Source organism: Zootoca vivipara, chromosome 8 (genome assembly GCF_965207765.1).
Source record: "Zootoca vivipara chromosome 8, rZooViv2.hap1.1, whole genome shotgun sequence".
NCBI classification, from domain to species: domain Eukaryota; kingdom Metazoa; phylum Chordata; class Lepidosauria; order Squamata; family Lacertidae; genus Zootoca; species Zootoca vivipara.
In genome coordinates this window covers 3,318,315-3,332,651 of record NC_142591.1, presented here as the reverse complement: position 1 = coordinate 3,332,651, position 14,337 = coordinate 3,318,315, and the positions used below count along the sequence as shown (strand labels likewise).

Here is a 14,337-nt window from a genome sequence, read left to right as displayed (position 1 = left end):
TTCCAATTGCCTCTTTTCCCAATGAAACAAATGGAAACATGCAACCTGAAGTAATTAAGCCTTTTAATCTGGTTTAGGATATTTAAGAACTTTGGTCTTTAGAACTTAGGCACATTCTTAAGTTTAAGTTGGGGACTTCTGTAACGTGACCAGTAACCACTGAAATGGGGCCAGCGAGAGGCACCCCAAGGCAGAGGTAACTGTGGTGCGTGGGGTATTCCCATTTTGCCAGGCATTCCCTTCACCACTACCTGCCCTCCGCCATAGCAGGAATCTTCTGTTAGTGCCAATGGGAAACTATGTTCAAGCGCAACTGCGGCACAGGAGGGGAAAGCTGGCTCCTCTTTCCTCATGTGCTACAATTCTCCCACCAAAAACCACCCCACCCCCAGGTGACAAATAGGCTTGAAAACAGCTTGCTATTTATGTCAATGGAAGGCTGTTTTCAAGAATGGGGTGAGTAGGAATCTGCATGATGTTCGCACCTGGAGAGAGAAATTAGCTTTCCCTTGCCCCAGCTGCAATCTCCATGAAAATGGAGGGCTAGCATTCAGGGCTAGGGAAAGAAATTCTCATGTGCTTTTTTCAAGCTTAGTTGCTGAATGGAGTATGAATGAAAGAGAGGGAAGCCAGATTATGTTGTTGTTTTTTAAAAGTTGGCGCCTATGCACTGGGGGTGTACTTGTGTGTTGCACAAGATATAAAAAAAAGACTGTTAGACACATATGCCTTAAAATGAGTCAGACCATCAGGTCCATCTAGCTTAGTATTGTCTGCACTGACCTGCAGTGTGAGAGAGGCTTTTCTAGGCCCCACCTGGAGATGACAGGGGTTGAACCAGGGATCTTTCCCATGCAAATCATGTGCTCTACCTCTGAGCTACAACACTTCTCAACTAAGCACAGAAGGTGACTGTGCTTAGTTGAGAAATGTCCTCAATGTGACCAGAGATGTTTTGGAAGCATTAAACTATTTAAAATACACAACTAGCTAATTAAATAGAGGCTTACCAATTGAGGAGTTCCCTTTGTCACTTTTCTTTTTCTTATTTTTCTTGCTCTTGCCTTTTGGCTGTGGAGACTCTTGTAGTAGAAGCTTATTATGCAGCTGTTCATTTTGAAAAAAGGAGCCTCTCACAAAAGGTGGCTTTGTCACAGAATTAATTTGCTTTGATTTATTTGTGCTTACTTTTTTCTCCTCTTTTTTGGAGACAACAAGTGACTGAAGTTCTGTCACTTTAATTTTAGAATTTATTTTGTTTTTTATTTTAGGTGGAGTCTGCATATCAGTTGCTTTGGAAGACTTTTTCAATCGTTGAGAAAACAGATCATTTATTTGTGTTATCTGCTCTTTGTTGTTATCTTCTGTGTGATGATGCATTATGTTAAGAAGCAAAGAAAGGGGTTCATGTGATTTCACAGTCATCTCCGTATTGAAAAGCAATTTTGAGTTTCTACCATTTATCGGATTTGATGGGTCAAAGCACTTTTCATAAACTTGCCCCTGTTCAACATGATCTGCATGTTTAGAAAGTAATTCAGATGACGTTTCTATTTCATCAAGGAATTCATTCTGAATGTTTTCTGAGATGTCAGGGGAAGGCTTCATCATTACTTGGCAATTCTGAGTATGCACCTGCACTTGTTTGCAGTTTGTGCTGGTCCTCTCTTTCTTCTTTTTCTTAATGTCTTGTAACTCTTGCAGTTGTTGTGCCCCTCTATCTTCTTGCTGTTGCTGTTCTAGTAGCTGATGATATTCCTTTTCTCTAGCTTTAGTTTCAATGTGGGCCTTTTCTTTTAACTGGGAAGACAACAGTTTACCTTTCTTAAAATGGCAACGTAAGTTGATGTAGGGCTGGATTCTGATCATACCAGTAGAAGCCCATGCAAGGACTTCAACTATTGCAAGGGGACCTTCTCCCCCTCCCCCAATTGTCTCAGGTTGGGTGGGAAAGCCCTCAAAGCAGCAAACATTTTCCATCAGGAAATCTGCTTAGTGTAGTGCTGTATTTAATTCTTCCTGAAGATACAGAAATATACTGTAGTTTTGATATAGCTCATATAGCACGCACTGGCTGGGATTCAACTAAATTTTAGTGAGAGTAGAACCACTGATATTAATGGACCTAACTTACTTATGCTCATTAGTTTCAATTAGTCTACTTAGATATTAAAGCATTTGAACGCAGTTTGCTCTCCAAAGAGTCCAAAGTGGCTCTCAACAACAACAACTTAAACAATCTACTAATAAAAACAAAAAGTAACAACGCAACAAGTTAAAAACTTAAGACCCAAAAGTCATCTCTGAAAATAATTTTGTGAAACATTTAAAAAATAATATCACCACCACTGAAATGTCCTGAGTAGCTCATTTTCATGCCTTTCAATAAATGGCTACCTTAAATACAAGTCTAGGCTTACCTTTTTTTGCTTATGCCTTGCTCTTTTGGCTGTGCGTGAGCTGCTAACTGGCTTAGTCTCAGGGCTGTTTATAAACTGCAGCAAGTCCTCTACTTTTCGATGGTCAACAACACTTTCCCTCTCTTGTATCAGCTCTGGTTGCCTGGGTTGTCCCTCTTTCTTCTTTGTTAAACGTAAGCGAAGTTTTTCTCTCATTTCAGCATAATTCCTACTAGTTGGTGCTGCTGGTGGCTAACAGAAAATTTATAAACTCATAGTAAATACTGAAAAATCACTTGAATTTTAGCATTCAAAAACAAAGGTAGTTAAAAAGATGTCCATATAGGAGAACTTTGCAAAACACAAATAATCAGGCTTAAGAGGCAACATGGGCAGAGCTGCACAACTCCTTCCAGGCCCTTGAGGATGGCCCATCATGGCTTGACTGCTGCGCGGAGTACTGGATCGAGGAAGCGGCCTGAAGGGTCGGTGCCCAGCAGCACCGCACAGAGCACCGCTTCCTCATTCCACTGCGGCGCTGCTGGGCGCAGACTCTGCAGACTGGCTCCGTGAGGCGCTGCTGGGTGCCAACCCGGCAGGCCGCCTCCTCCTCCTGCCGGCGTGCTGGGTCCCACTGGCTGGCTGGGGCGCTCGGCGGTCTCGCTCCACACAACGTGGAGATATGTCTTATATTTCACAAATCCTTAAAAATCCTGCTACGGCTTATTTTATGACTATATCTTAAAATAGGGCAAACACGGTAGTCCTCTCTGGAGAAACCAGGAATTTAGCCTCGAATCTTCTGTTCAGAAGCAGCGAGTCTCTCCCTCTGCTGTTGACACTCCACAATGCCTAACATGAAGTGGGAATTACTATATTTTTCCATGTATAAGACTATATTTCCCCCCAAAATTTAAAATTGGGCGTCGTCTTATTTTGCAATTATTTATTTCTGAATTTTGGGCTCAAAAAATTGGGGTCGTCTTATACACGGAAAAATATGGTAGTTAATTAAGTCTGGCAACAGCAGTTAATTCAGCATGTTTTGCAAAGCCAAAACAACAGTAGAGTGAAATGCAAGTGGCAGCACCTAAAAATAAAATCTGTGGTGGATTACTTACTCCTCCATGACCAAAGAATTCACAGTAGCAACAGTCGCAGTATTTTCCTTCTTTTTGGTTTGTGGATGTTGAGGTACTAGAGCTATGCTCTGAGCAGCTATCTTCATCTTGGCTCTCCTCACCATCATACTGTTGATGGTTATATACACGGCTGTTCTCACAATGATGGCCTTCACAGTCAGGATCACTACATTAAAGCAGAAAACTGACATTTTAACCCAGTTTCTTAAATCACTCTAGAAAGCAACAGGAAAACAATCAACCAAGTATAACACTCCATGCATATCATGAAGTGGGTCCTATTCTATACACTGTGCCAACTCTAGGGGGCTCTGGGTGCTAGGGCACCCACAATTTTTTGTGGGTACTGAGCACCCCCACCGCGCGGCTCCGATACAACTTCCGGTTTCTACCAGAAGTCGCATTGGACGCCTGTAGCGACCTCTGAGGTGACGTCCAAGACCCTGCCCCGCGAAGCTTTGGAAGTGAATAATAAAGTCCCTGATAAGGAGAATTGGCAATTAAAAATGATAGAATATGCAGAGTTAGCAGGTCTAACAAGTAAAATAAAAGAGCAATAAGATCTAGCATACGAAGAGTAGCTGATTTTTGTGTGTGGAGCATTTGGAAAATAACTGTAAACAAGTGAAAACGCTAGCAGGATTAAACTAAATTCAACAGTATAATATATACTAAAGGAAGAATAAGGGGAGGAAGTGAACTAAATGGATATATAAGAATATGCAGGAATGGTGGGAAAATAAAAGGAACCAGGGAAGGGGAAGAAGAGAAGTCACTGAATGTTTTTATTGAAAGAAAGATATTAACAGTGGAAATGTATATTTGAATGTGAATGTGATTTTGGAAAAGTAATAATGAAAATTATAAATAAAAATAATAATTAAAAAAAAGAAACTGGAAGTCATGTTGGACGAGAGGCGCCGCGAGGTCTTGGAAGCAACATCTAAGGCCCTGCAGGTTTCTGAATATGACTTCTGGTATAAACCGGAGGTTGTGTCAGATCTCACAAGGCCTCCAATGTGACCTCCAAGGCCCTGGAAGCACAGCTGCGGCGTCGACGTCATAACATCCAAGGAAGAACCCCAGCTGCAAGTTTTCTGCAACACCGAAACCCCCTGACTCCATTCCTGGAAGCAGATGTTAGCCTGCTAATTGAATTTTAATTGGAGATTAAAGTACAGGCGTGTGCTAAAAGAGATGAGTTTACAAACTGTAGGACAACCCAGGTGCATGGATTAAAGGTATGAACTGAACAGCTAATATTTCATTCATTCGGTGCCAGAGATGGTGGAAGGAGGGGAGCCCATGGTTGGCTTATTTAATACACACACACACACACACACACACACACACACACACACACACACTTATGATTTGGCAACCCTCTTTGGAATGCAAGTAAAAAATATAAATGTACAAGTGAGGTTGGAAGAAAGTGGATTATTAAAATGGAATTTAACAACAAAAATGGAAACTGAAACAAAAGGAAGACTACTTCAAACAGACTATGTCGGAAATATAAAGCAACCCCACCCACCCTCTACTAGCTACAAAGGAAAGTGGAAAAAAGACTGAGAGGACTTGGATTTAATGTATCTTGAATTAGCTATAAATTCTCAGCTGTAAGGAATCATATACCACTCTTCCCAGGCTGAGAAAAAAAGGTGAGAACAGTTTATTTACTGGGACAGAGGGTCTAGGAAGCTGCTGTGAGTGTTCTCTGTGCAAAACAACGAATAGCAATGCAGAGGCTTTTGGAAAACAATGGGACAACAGCTCCACCCAAATCATGATGGGTAACAGCAACAGTTAGAGGAAAGAAAGACACAGCATCATATATGGGCAAAAAGAAACAGGGACTGGACAAATTGATTGCCACATGCAGGAAAGAACAATGACAACACCTACAAGTTCCTTACTTGAAGTTTTATAAATTATTTAATGAAACAACATAAATAGAAATCATTAAGATTGCAGCTGTTTTATAGGGGGTTATCATTATAACTGGAATGTAACTGAAATTAGTGAGATTTTGGAACGCATAAAAAAAATCAGGAAGCCATCAAACCTAGCACGTGGGGGGGCACTTTAATTAAAATGTATAATTTGGAATTTGAATAATTTGTATTAATAACTGTATTAAGTGGATATGAATTGGTATTGTTATAATGTGGCTAATTATTGGGATAATATTGAAAAACTAATAAAAAGCTATTTTTTTAAAAAAAACACCAATGAATTAACAAGCAAATAAATAAATAAATTCTAAAGGCAAGAATAATAACAGTAACAATAATTTATTATTTATACACCACCCATCTGGCTAGGTTTTCTCAGCCACTCTGCGTGGCCCCCAACATAATTAAAAACACAATAAAACATCAAACATTAAAATCCTCCCTAAACAGGGCTGCTTTCAGATGTCTTCTAAAAGTATGATTGTTGTTTATTTCCTTGACATCCACAGGGCGGGCGCCACTACCGAGAAGGCCCCTGCCTGGTTCCCTGTAACCTCACTTCTCGCAGTGAGGGAACCGCCAGAAGGCCCCCGGAGGAAGACCTCAGTGTCCGGGCAGAACGCTGGGGGTGAAGACGCTCCTTCAGCTGGGCCGAGACCATTTGGGGCTTTAAATGTCAGCACCAACACTTTGAATTGTGCTTGGAAACGTACTGGGAGCCAATATAGGTCTTTCAGGACCGGTGTTATATGGTCTTGGCAGCCATATATTAATCACATCTTATAGCCATGTTGCAGTTTTTAAATTTCTATTTTTAAATAAAAATGTAAAGACAAACAAAATCTCACCTGCAAACACTTGATGGAGCACTAATTAAGCTCTCTGTGGTTGAAAGAGGTGGAACTGTCATGGGATAAAGACCTGAATGGGAATCCACAAAGCTGGGTGCAGTTGTGGTAGCTCTGGAGAAAGATGAAGCATTAGCATTTGGCAGATGGGGAGTAGAAGCTGGAGAAAGGAAAGGAAGTGGCACAAAATTTGTGGGATTTTGAGATGCAGCTAATGCAGAACATCTGGGATCCTCTGAACTGATATTGTGGAATACATCACCTAAATACAAGAAAGAAAAGTTACCTCATATTCTCAACGTTAATAATGTCTTCATTTCACTGGCAGTCATTTCTGAAATTTGAATAGAATTTATAATCTAGTTTTTGCTTGTTTGCATGCTTGTTGTATGGTATCTCTCAGCACAGAGATAACTGAAATGAACTTCACTTGTGAGTGTTCTGGGCACAATTCTATACAGTATTCCCAGTTTGAAAGAGAAAGGGGGGGGGTGACATTACAAAGCTATCTTATAAGACATACATTGCAGCAAGGGGCAGAGTCATTTGGACAGGGACAGGAGATTGACATACAGCTGAGAGTAGAGAAGCAGAGGGAAAGGCTATGGAGCAGGCATCCTCAAACTCTGGCCCTCCAGATGTTTTGGACTACAATTCCCATCATCCCTGACCACTGGTCCTGTTAGCTAGGGATCATGGGAGTTGTAGGCCAAAACATCTGGAGGGCCACAGTTTGGGGATACCTGCTATAGAGTATGCTGAAAGGGTTAGTTTATTCTGAGTTTGGGAACAAACAGGAACCTGTATAAGAAATATACAGTACGTAGAAAGGAACTTGGGAAGAAAGATGGGAAGTTTGGTCTCAGGCATACTTAATTTCACATGGTAATGGAACATGTAAGCAGAATTATCTGACAGGCTGTCTATCAAATACTGTGACTTATGATACAACCTGTATGCCTAACTTTATGAGTGAACGCCAGAGAAAATTCTTTCTGTCTCCATCTCCCACATTTCAACAATTTACAAATCCTAATGATGGTAAAGTTTTACATTGAGAGATTTTACTGCATGTCAATGTGATTTATGCAATTTAGTGTCATTCCTCTTTTGTAAACATAGGATGGACAAGGAAATCCTCAGATTACAGGTTAGAGAACAAAGATCAGAACTAAACTATTGAGGCTCTTCTAACACATTCTCTGGAAAATAATTTTCCTGAAAATGCAAGGTTTCTAGTGACTGAACAAATTATTTCTACTTAAAAAGTGCAAAGTCCCCACATTTTACTCTGCTAGCAAGAAGCCTATTGGATTTTTCCTTTACAAACTGTAACCCCTAATGAGCTGAATGAAAATTTTGATCTGCTGGCACTTTTATAGCAGCTGTTTTTAGTCACAGGCTATACCTTAAAAGTGATTATTATTTTAAGGATGTGATTGTTGCAGATGATATGAATGCAAGCATAGCCTGAAGTGGTATCTGTCGAGTCTTTGGGCTAATGAAAGATAAGCTGGCGAGCCATGTAGATGGCCTTGTCATATTACATATTTGTTTGGCACTCCTTTTTTATTTATAAAAAGCTAAGACTATAAGTTGGTGTAATAGTATGCAAGTAGTAATGTGTTTTGTAGAAAGTTTGTTATGGAGTTGTAGCAGGAGGCATTTCCCTTATCATCAACTTAATATGGAATTCCAACAGAAAATATACCAAATAACCAGAAGTTGTTGTTGTTTAGTCGTTTAGTCGTGTCCGACTCTTCGTGACCCCATGGACCAGAGCACGCCAGACCAGAAGTTAATTACACATGAAACATTAAAAAAAACAACCCTGGGTGTAGGCAAAAAGCACTTTCACTAGTACTCTGTTTAGAACATTGTAAAAGTTTATCTGTATGTTTGGTTATTAACTATTACATGCACTGATATTTGAGAGCACAGTACAAGTATTGTTTTCATATGTGATTGGGTCTTATGTTGCCATTTGTTGTTGTAAAAGACGACTCATATTGGCAGACATTAACTAGAAACAGGGACTTTTCAGTTGTGGGGCCAACCTTTAGCATACCCTGAAGTCAGATCTAGATGTAAAGTCAAGCACCAGATCTTTCCAACAACTTTTGGGTTCAACTGAAATTGTTTATCTTTTGTTTTAGCTCTGCTTTTATTTTGGTTTGCTCTTGTCCATTTTTTCCCTTTGGCTATCAATTCTACGTTTCTTGTTACCTATGTTTGCCCTCTTCCTTTTTTCCTCTGCTAGTTCTTGTGTGATATTTAAACGTTAGAAAATATGAACCAGTTGGATCAGTTCTAAGGCCCAAAGTCCAGCATTTTCTTCTCACAGTGGCCAAGTAGATGCTCATGGGAATTGTCTCCCTTGGGAGGTGGTGGATTGTCTTTCCTTGGAGGTTTTAAAGCAGAGATTGGGTGGCCATCTGTCTTGGATGCTTTAGCTGAGATTCCTGCATTGCAGGGGTCTGGACTAGATGACCGGTGGGGTCCCTTCCAACTCTATGATTCTATGACTTTTAACTGACTTTAAATGTTTATGTAAGCTGCTTTGGGAACTCTGTTGGCTAATAAGCAGGATAACAAGTGTATTTAATATTTACCTAGTGATGACGATCTTTTAGATGAAACTTTAAACTGGTTGTTGCTTGACTGTACTGTGGTAGCAGTGCATGAAACAGAAGAGGTTGCTGAAGATGTTGCCATCACTACTTTTTTAGTGTCCATAAAAGACGCATCTTGACAATGATACAGACATTTTTTCTTTAAAATATTTTCCCTTTTTTTGCTCTCAGTTATTCCTTCATTTCTAGGAAGTACATTAGATATCAGTTCTGAAAGAGATGCTGCTGCAGCAGCACTTCCTTTAAATTGAAGAAAGAGACAAACTAGTTCAGCTGTTTAGCATTATTAACACTGCATTAATGTCACCTAGATGGGTATACACACACACACACACAAATTTATATACCGCCCTATACCCAGAGGTCTCAGGGCGGTTCACAGAATATGTCTGGAATGAATGAAAGCTAAAGACTTCTTATGCTATCAGCTGTAACATACCCCTCTCCACCCTCTCACTATTCTGTTTCAGTGTATCTGAAGAAGTGTGCATGCACACGAAAGCTCATACCAATGACAAACTTAGTTGGTCTCTAAGGTGCTGCTGGAAGGAATTTTTTTATTTTGTTTCGACTACGTCAGACCAACACGGCTACCTACCTGTAGCTGTAACATAGATATATAGAATCAGAAATATGTTTAGAATTGGTATTACTCCGTTTAAAACCTTAAGTAATGTAATAATTCCTTGTAATCCCAAAAGCAATTTCAGGTTAATAATTTTAACACAGAACCACTATCCAAAACCTCTTTTGGTATTTACAAGCACCGTGTAAACCATCCCAAGGCAGAAATAAAATGCATTATACTATAAACCATTAAAATACAATCTATAAAGCACTAAAACATTTTAAAATATGATAGCAGAGCATTTATTGGAGGGCTGTGCTATTCTTATTAAAGAACCATGTTGCAACATATTTATATGTTAAAAAACTTTTTTTTAAATGTACATGAGGTAAGAAGCAAACTATAGCCAGAACCAATGTCTTTGATGCTGGTTTGTTTTCTTCAACACCTTCAGCCAGAAGTGCAGGTAAACCAAACACATTAGGAATATACTGCATTTTGATGTGGAGCCTGAGTTCTTCCCCACCTCAAAAAAACAAAGAAGTTCAGGCTAGAAGTACTGTTGCTTATGCAATTAAAACAGCAGAACCCACGCACAAAAGAGAGGAATCAACAGGCTTAGGGAAACTTTAACGTGTGCAAAACAACAAAAAGATTTAGGACAAAGAAACCCCAGCAGCCAAATGAGAACTGAGCATGCTCAGTGGCCATAGAATGCTGGCTGACTGGGGAACGGGGAACAGAAGAGGGGTGGAAAACAGTAGCTACAATACAACATGTTGCAGGTCTACTAGTTTTACTATACAGTGGTGCCTCGCTTAACGAATGCCCTGCTTAACAAAATTTCCGCTTAACGAAAGGTTTTTTCTAGCGGAGGTTGCCTCGCTAGACAAATTCGTTTTATGAAAAATTCGTCTAGCGAATCGCGGTTTCCCATAGGAATGCATTGAAATTCAATTAATGCATTCCTATGGGCAAAAAAATTTCAATGCATTCCTATGGGATTCGCTAGACGAATTTTTCATTATAGGAAAAGACCCGTGGAACGAATTAAATTCATCTAGCGAGGCACCACTGTACAGGCAGCAACAATTTCACATGGGGGTTCTGTTTCCGGCCCCTGCAAGCGGTAGTGGAGTGCACCCTGTCCTGCCCCACATTACTTCTGGGTCAACAAGGACCCACATGTCAGCAATCATGCCCAACAAGTGGGCATGATTTGATCCTTCTTTCCCTCCTATTGTCCCAATTAGAATCAGGCAGTAAATCTAATTCAGTCAAGGGCCTTACTAGAACATCCAGAATAAAACTGCTACTTTTCAGAGTAAAGCAGAATTATGCTCTCACCAGGAAGTTCCTCTTGTAAAGAGGTGGAGGCATTCCAGTTTTTCTCATTCATGACTTCCGATTCCCAGATGTTTAAAAATTTAGAACTCTTCCAGTCTGTAGTACAGGTACTTCCAAAACCATTTGGGTAGATATTATCTTGGAATGGTGTACTGAGTGCTTGGTGATTGTTTCCATTATTCTGAACCTGGGCCTACAACAAGAGTACTTTCTAATTAGTCTTCTGCTTGTTTACATCCACTCCAAAATTATTAGGCACATACAAGGGGAAATGATGCACTGAGTCATGTTGTTCTGAAAATACCATTATACAACAGCTGCTTTCAGACATCATGGTAAGCCATGGTTTATAATGACCAGAATGAGCCTATGCAGTCCTTGGGCTCATGTGCCTTCCCTCTAGCATGACAACAAGGTGTTTGAAAGCATTTCCTTGCTTGCTTGCTTGCTTGCTTGCTTGCTTGCTTTCAGTTTCTTGTTTCATAGCCTAAGGTCTTCCTCATTACCATGATTTGCTGTGACATTTCAATGCAGTCACTATATAGGCAGTAGAGCACAGGGCCATAGCTGCAGCCCACCTGTAGCTATAGATCGAAGGAAAACACTGAGTGAGGTGGAACTGATGAGGCCCAGCTCTGTATCTTCTTTTCATCAAATACAGATAAAGTGATGGATGTGCTGAACTGATTCTACAATGTTGGAATGTACTCCGAGATGTTGAACAAGAGCTTCAGCTGTCATGTATAACTTTCTGTTTGGTGGCCCCAGGCATTTAAATTAGCACCTGTGGTTGATAATGGAGGAATTTAACAGCAGGACTGCAGAGCTGGAGTCCTACCAGCTGCAAAAAAGACCAAGCTAAGAAAACCAGCTAAGCAAATTCCTGGGGAACATGTAATGATGGCACCAATTACCATTGGAAAAGACTGTCTGTTCCATTCAAATAGGCTAGCACAGTGGTCAATGTGGTGCCTGCAGGACCCAGTGTGCCCAGTGTACCTCTTATGGTGCCCACAGAAGTTCCAGCCCTTAAAAATCCACAATGCATGAGAGGCTGTTTGCTCCTCTTACTCACTTCCTCTTTGCACTGGCTTGGCCTCTCATACATACAGTTGAACGACGTGGCCCAGGGAGAGAGGGAAAAATAGGGGAAGTGAACAACTGGCTTCGCAAATGGTGCTAGCAGGAACGGTTTGGATTCTTAGATCATGGTCTGCAGTTTCTTGAAGATGGAATTCTGGCAAGTGATGGGCTGCACCTCACAAGGGTTGGGAGGAATGTTTTTGCCATGAAACTCAAAAACCTCATCATGAGGGCTTTAAACTGACTTATGTGGGGGAGGGAGACAGTGGTCCTGAAGGTAGGAGTCTACCAAGTGCTGAAGATGATCATCCAAATGTCAAGGACCAAATGGAGCAAACAGCACACACTTAGTGGTGGGAGGAAAAAATCCTTAAATCAGAGACATGGCGGAATGATAAATGGTCTTCAATGACTGTATACTAATGCACAGAGCATGGGAAATAAACAAGATGAACTTGAGCTCTTGGTACAGCAAACTAAATATGACATAATAGGCATCACTGAAACCTGGTGGGATGAGTCTCATGATTGGAATGTAGTAATAGAGGGATACAATCTATTTCAGAGAAATGGACCAAACAGAAAAGGAGGAGTGGCGTTATACGTCAGGGATGTGTATACCTGTGAAGAGATCTAGGATTTAAAACTTCAAAGCCATATTGAAAGTATCTGGGTCAAAATTAAGGGAGAGAAAAATAACAGTGATCTCATTGTGGGAGTTTACTATAGATCCCCAAGCCAAACTGAGGACACAGATGAAGCCTTCCTGGAACAGATGACCAAGCAGTCAAAAGGAAGTGAGATAGTAGTAATGGGGGATTTCAACTATCCTGATATTTGTTGGATGTCAAACTCAGCCAAGAGCATAAGGTCAAACAGATTGCTCACTGGCCTTGCAGGCAATTTCATTGTCCAGAAAGTGGGAGAAGCAACAAGCCATTTTAGATCTGATCCTAACCAATAGTGATGACCTGGTTAGTGGGGTAGAAGTGGCAGGATCATTAGGTGCGAGTGACCATGCTCTTCTGGGGTTTATTATACAGCGGAAAGGAGCAACCAAGCATACTAAGACTCAAATTCTAGACCAGGCATCCCCAAACTGCGGCCCTCCAGATGTTTTGGCGTACAACTCCATGATCCCTAGCTAATAGGACCAGTGGTCAGGGAAGATGGGAATTGTAGTCCAAAACATCTGGAGGGCCGGAGTTTGGGGAAACGCTGGGTGAAATCCCATGGACAGAAATGCTAAAAGGGAAGGGAGTTCATGATGGTTGGGAGTTTTTTTTAAAAGGGAGATATTAAAAGCACAACTTCAGGCAATACCAATGAGACGGAAACATGGAAGGTGCCTAAAGAAGCCAGGGTGGCTATCTAAAGAACTTTTAACTGAGTTAAGATTTAAAAGGGATATGTACAAAAAATGGAAAAAGGGGTAAACCACCAGAGAGGAATTCAAACAAATAGCCAGCACGTGTAGAGACAAAGTCAGAAAAGCTAAAGCACACAATGAACTCAGGCTTGCTAGAGAGCTTAAAAGCAACAAAAAGGGCTTTTATGGGTATGTCCGTAGCAAAAGGAAGAACAAGGAAAGTGGGGTCACTTAGAGGAGAAGATGGTGAAATGCGAACAGGGGACGGAGAAAGGGCAGAACTCCTCAATACCTTCTTTGCCTCAGTCTTCTCCAAAAAAGAAAACAATGCCCGACCTGAAGAATATGGAGCAGATGATTCAGCAGGAGAAACACAGCCCAGAACAAGTAAGGAGGTAGTGCAAGAATACTTGGCTAGTTTAGATGTATTCAAGTCTCCAGGGCCAGGTGAACTACATCCAAGAGCATTAAAAGAACTGGCAGAGGTGATTTCAGAACCACTGGCAGTAAGCTTTGAAAATTCCTGGAGAACAGGCGAAGTCCCGGCAGACTGGAGGGCAAATGTTGTCCCTATTTTCAAAAAGGGGGAAAGAGAGGACCCAAACAATTATCGCCCAGTCAGCCTGACAACAATACCAGAAAAGATTTTAGAGCAGATCATTAAGCAAACGGTCTGTGAGTACCGAGAAAGGAACACTGTGATCACTAAAAGTCAGCATGGGATTCTGAAAAATAGGTCATGTCAGACTAATCTGATCTCATTTTCTGACAGAATTACAAGCCTGGTAGATGAATCGAATGCTGGGTATAGCCTATCTTTATTTCAGCAAGGCCTTTGACAAGGTGCCCCATGATATTCTTGTAAAGAAGCTGGTAAAATGTGGGCTAGACAATGCTACCATTCAGTGGATTTGTAACTGGCTGACTGACCAAACCCAAAGGGTGCTCATCAATGGCTCCTCTTCATCCTGGAGAGAAGTGACTAGTGGG

General features: G+C 40.9%; 1 protein-coding gene across 18 annotated transcripts in view; it reads right to left on the bottom strand.

Moving 5' to 3' along the window:
- Window positions 1–14,337, bottom strand: part of FAM193A (family with sequence similarity 193 member A) — a 39,306-nt gene that overhangs the window by 4,283 nt on the left and 20,686 nt on the right. For 14 of the 18 annotated variants that reach the window (XM_035103345.3, XM_088675959.1, XM_088675965.1 and 11 more), the window contains 6 exons: window positions 10,896–11,088; window positions 8,960–9,220; window positions 6,348–6,609; window positions 3,521–3,707; window positions 2,421–2,651; window positions 1,011–1,800 (listed from right to left, as the gene is read on the bottom strand). In XM_035103345.3, the coding sequence (XP_034959236.3) occupies window positions 1,011–1,800; window positions 2,421–2,651; window positions 3,521–3,707; window positions 6,348–6,609; window positions 8,960–9,220; window positions 10,896–11,088 (1,924 nt within the window). The remainder of the gene's footprint in view (window positions 1–1,010; window positions 1,801–2,420; window positions 2,652–3,520; window positions 3,708–6,347; window positions 6,610–8,959; window positions 9,221–10,895; window positions 11,089–14,337) is intronic. The other 4 variants (XM_088675968.1, XM_088675971.1, XM_088675970.1 and 1 more) reach the window with 1 other exon arrangement.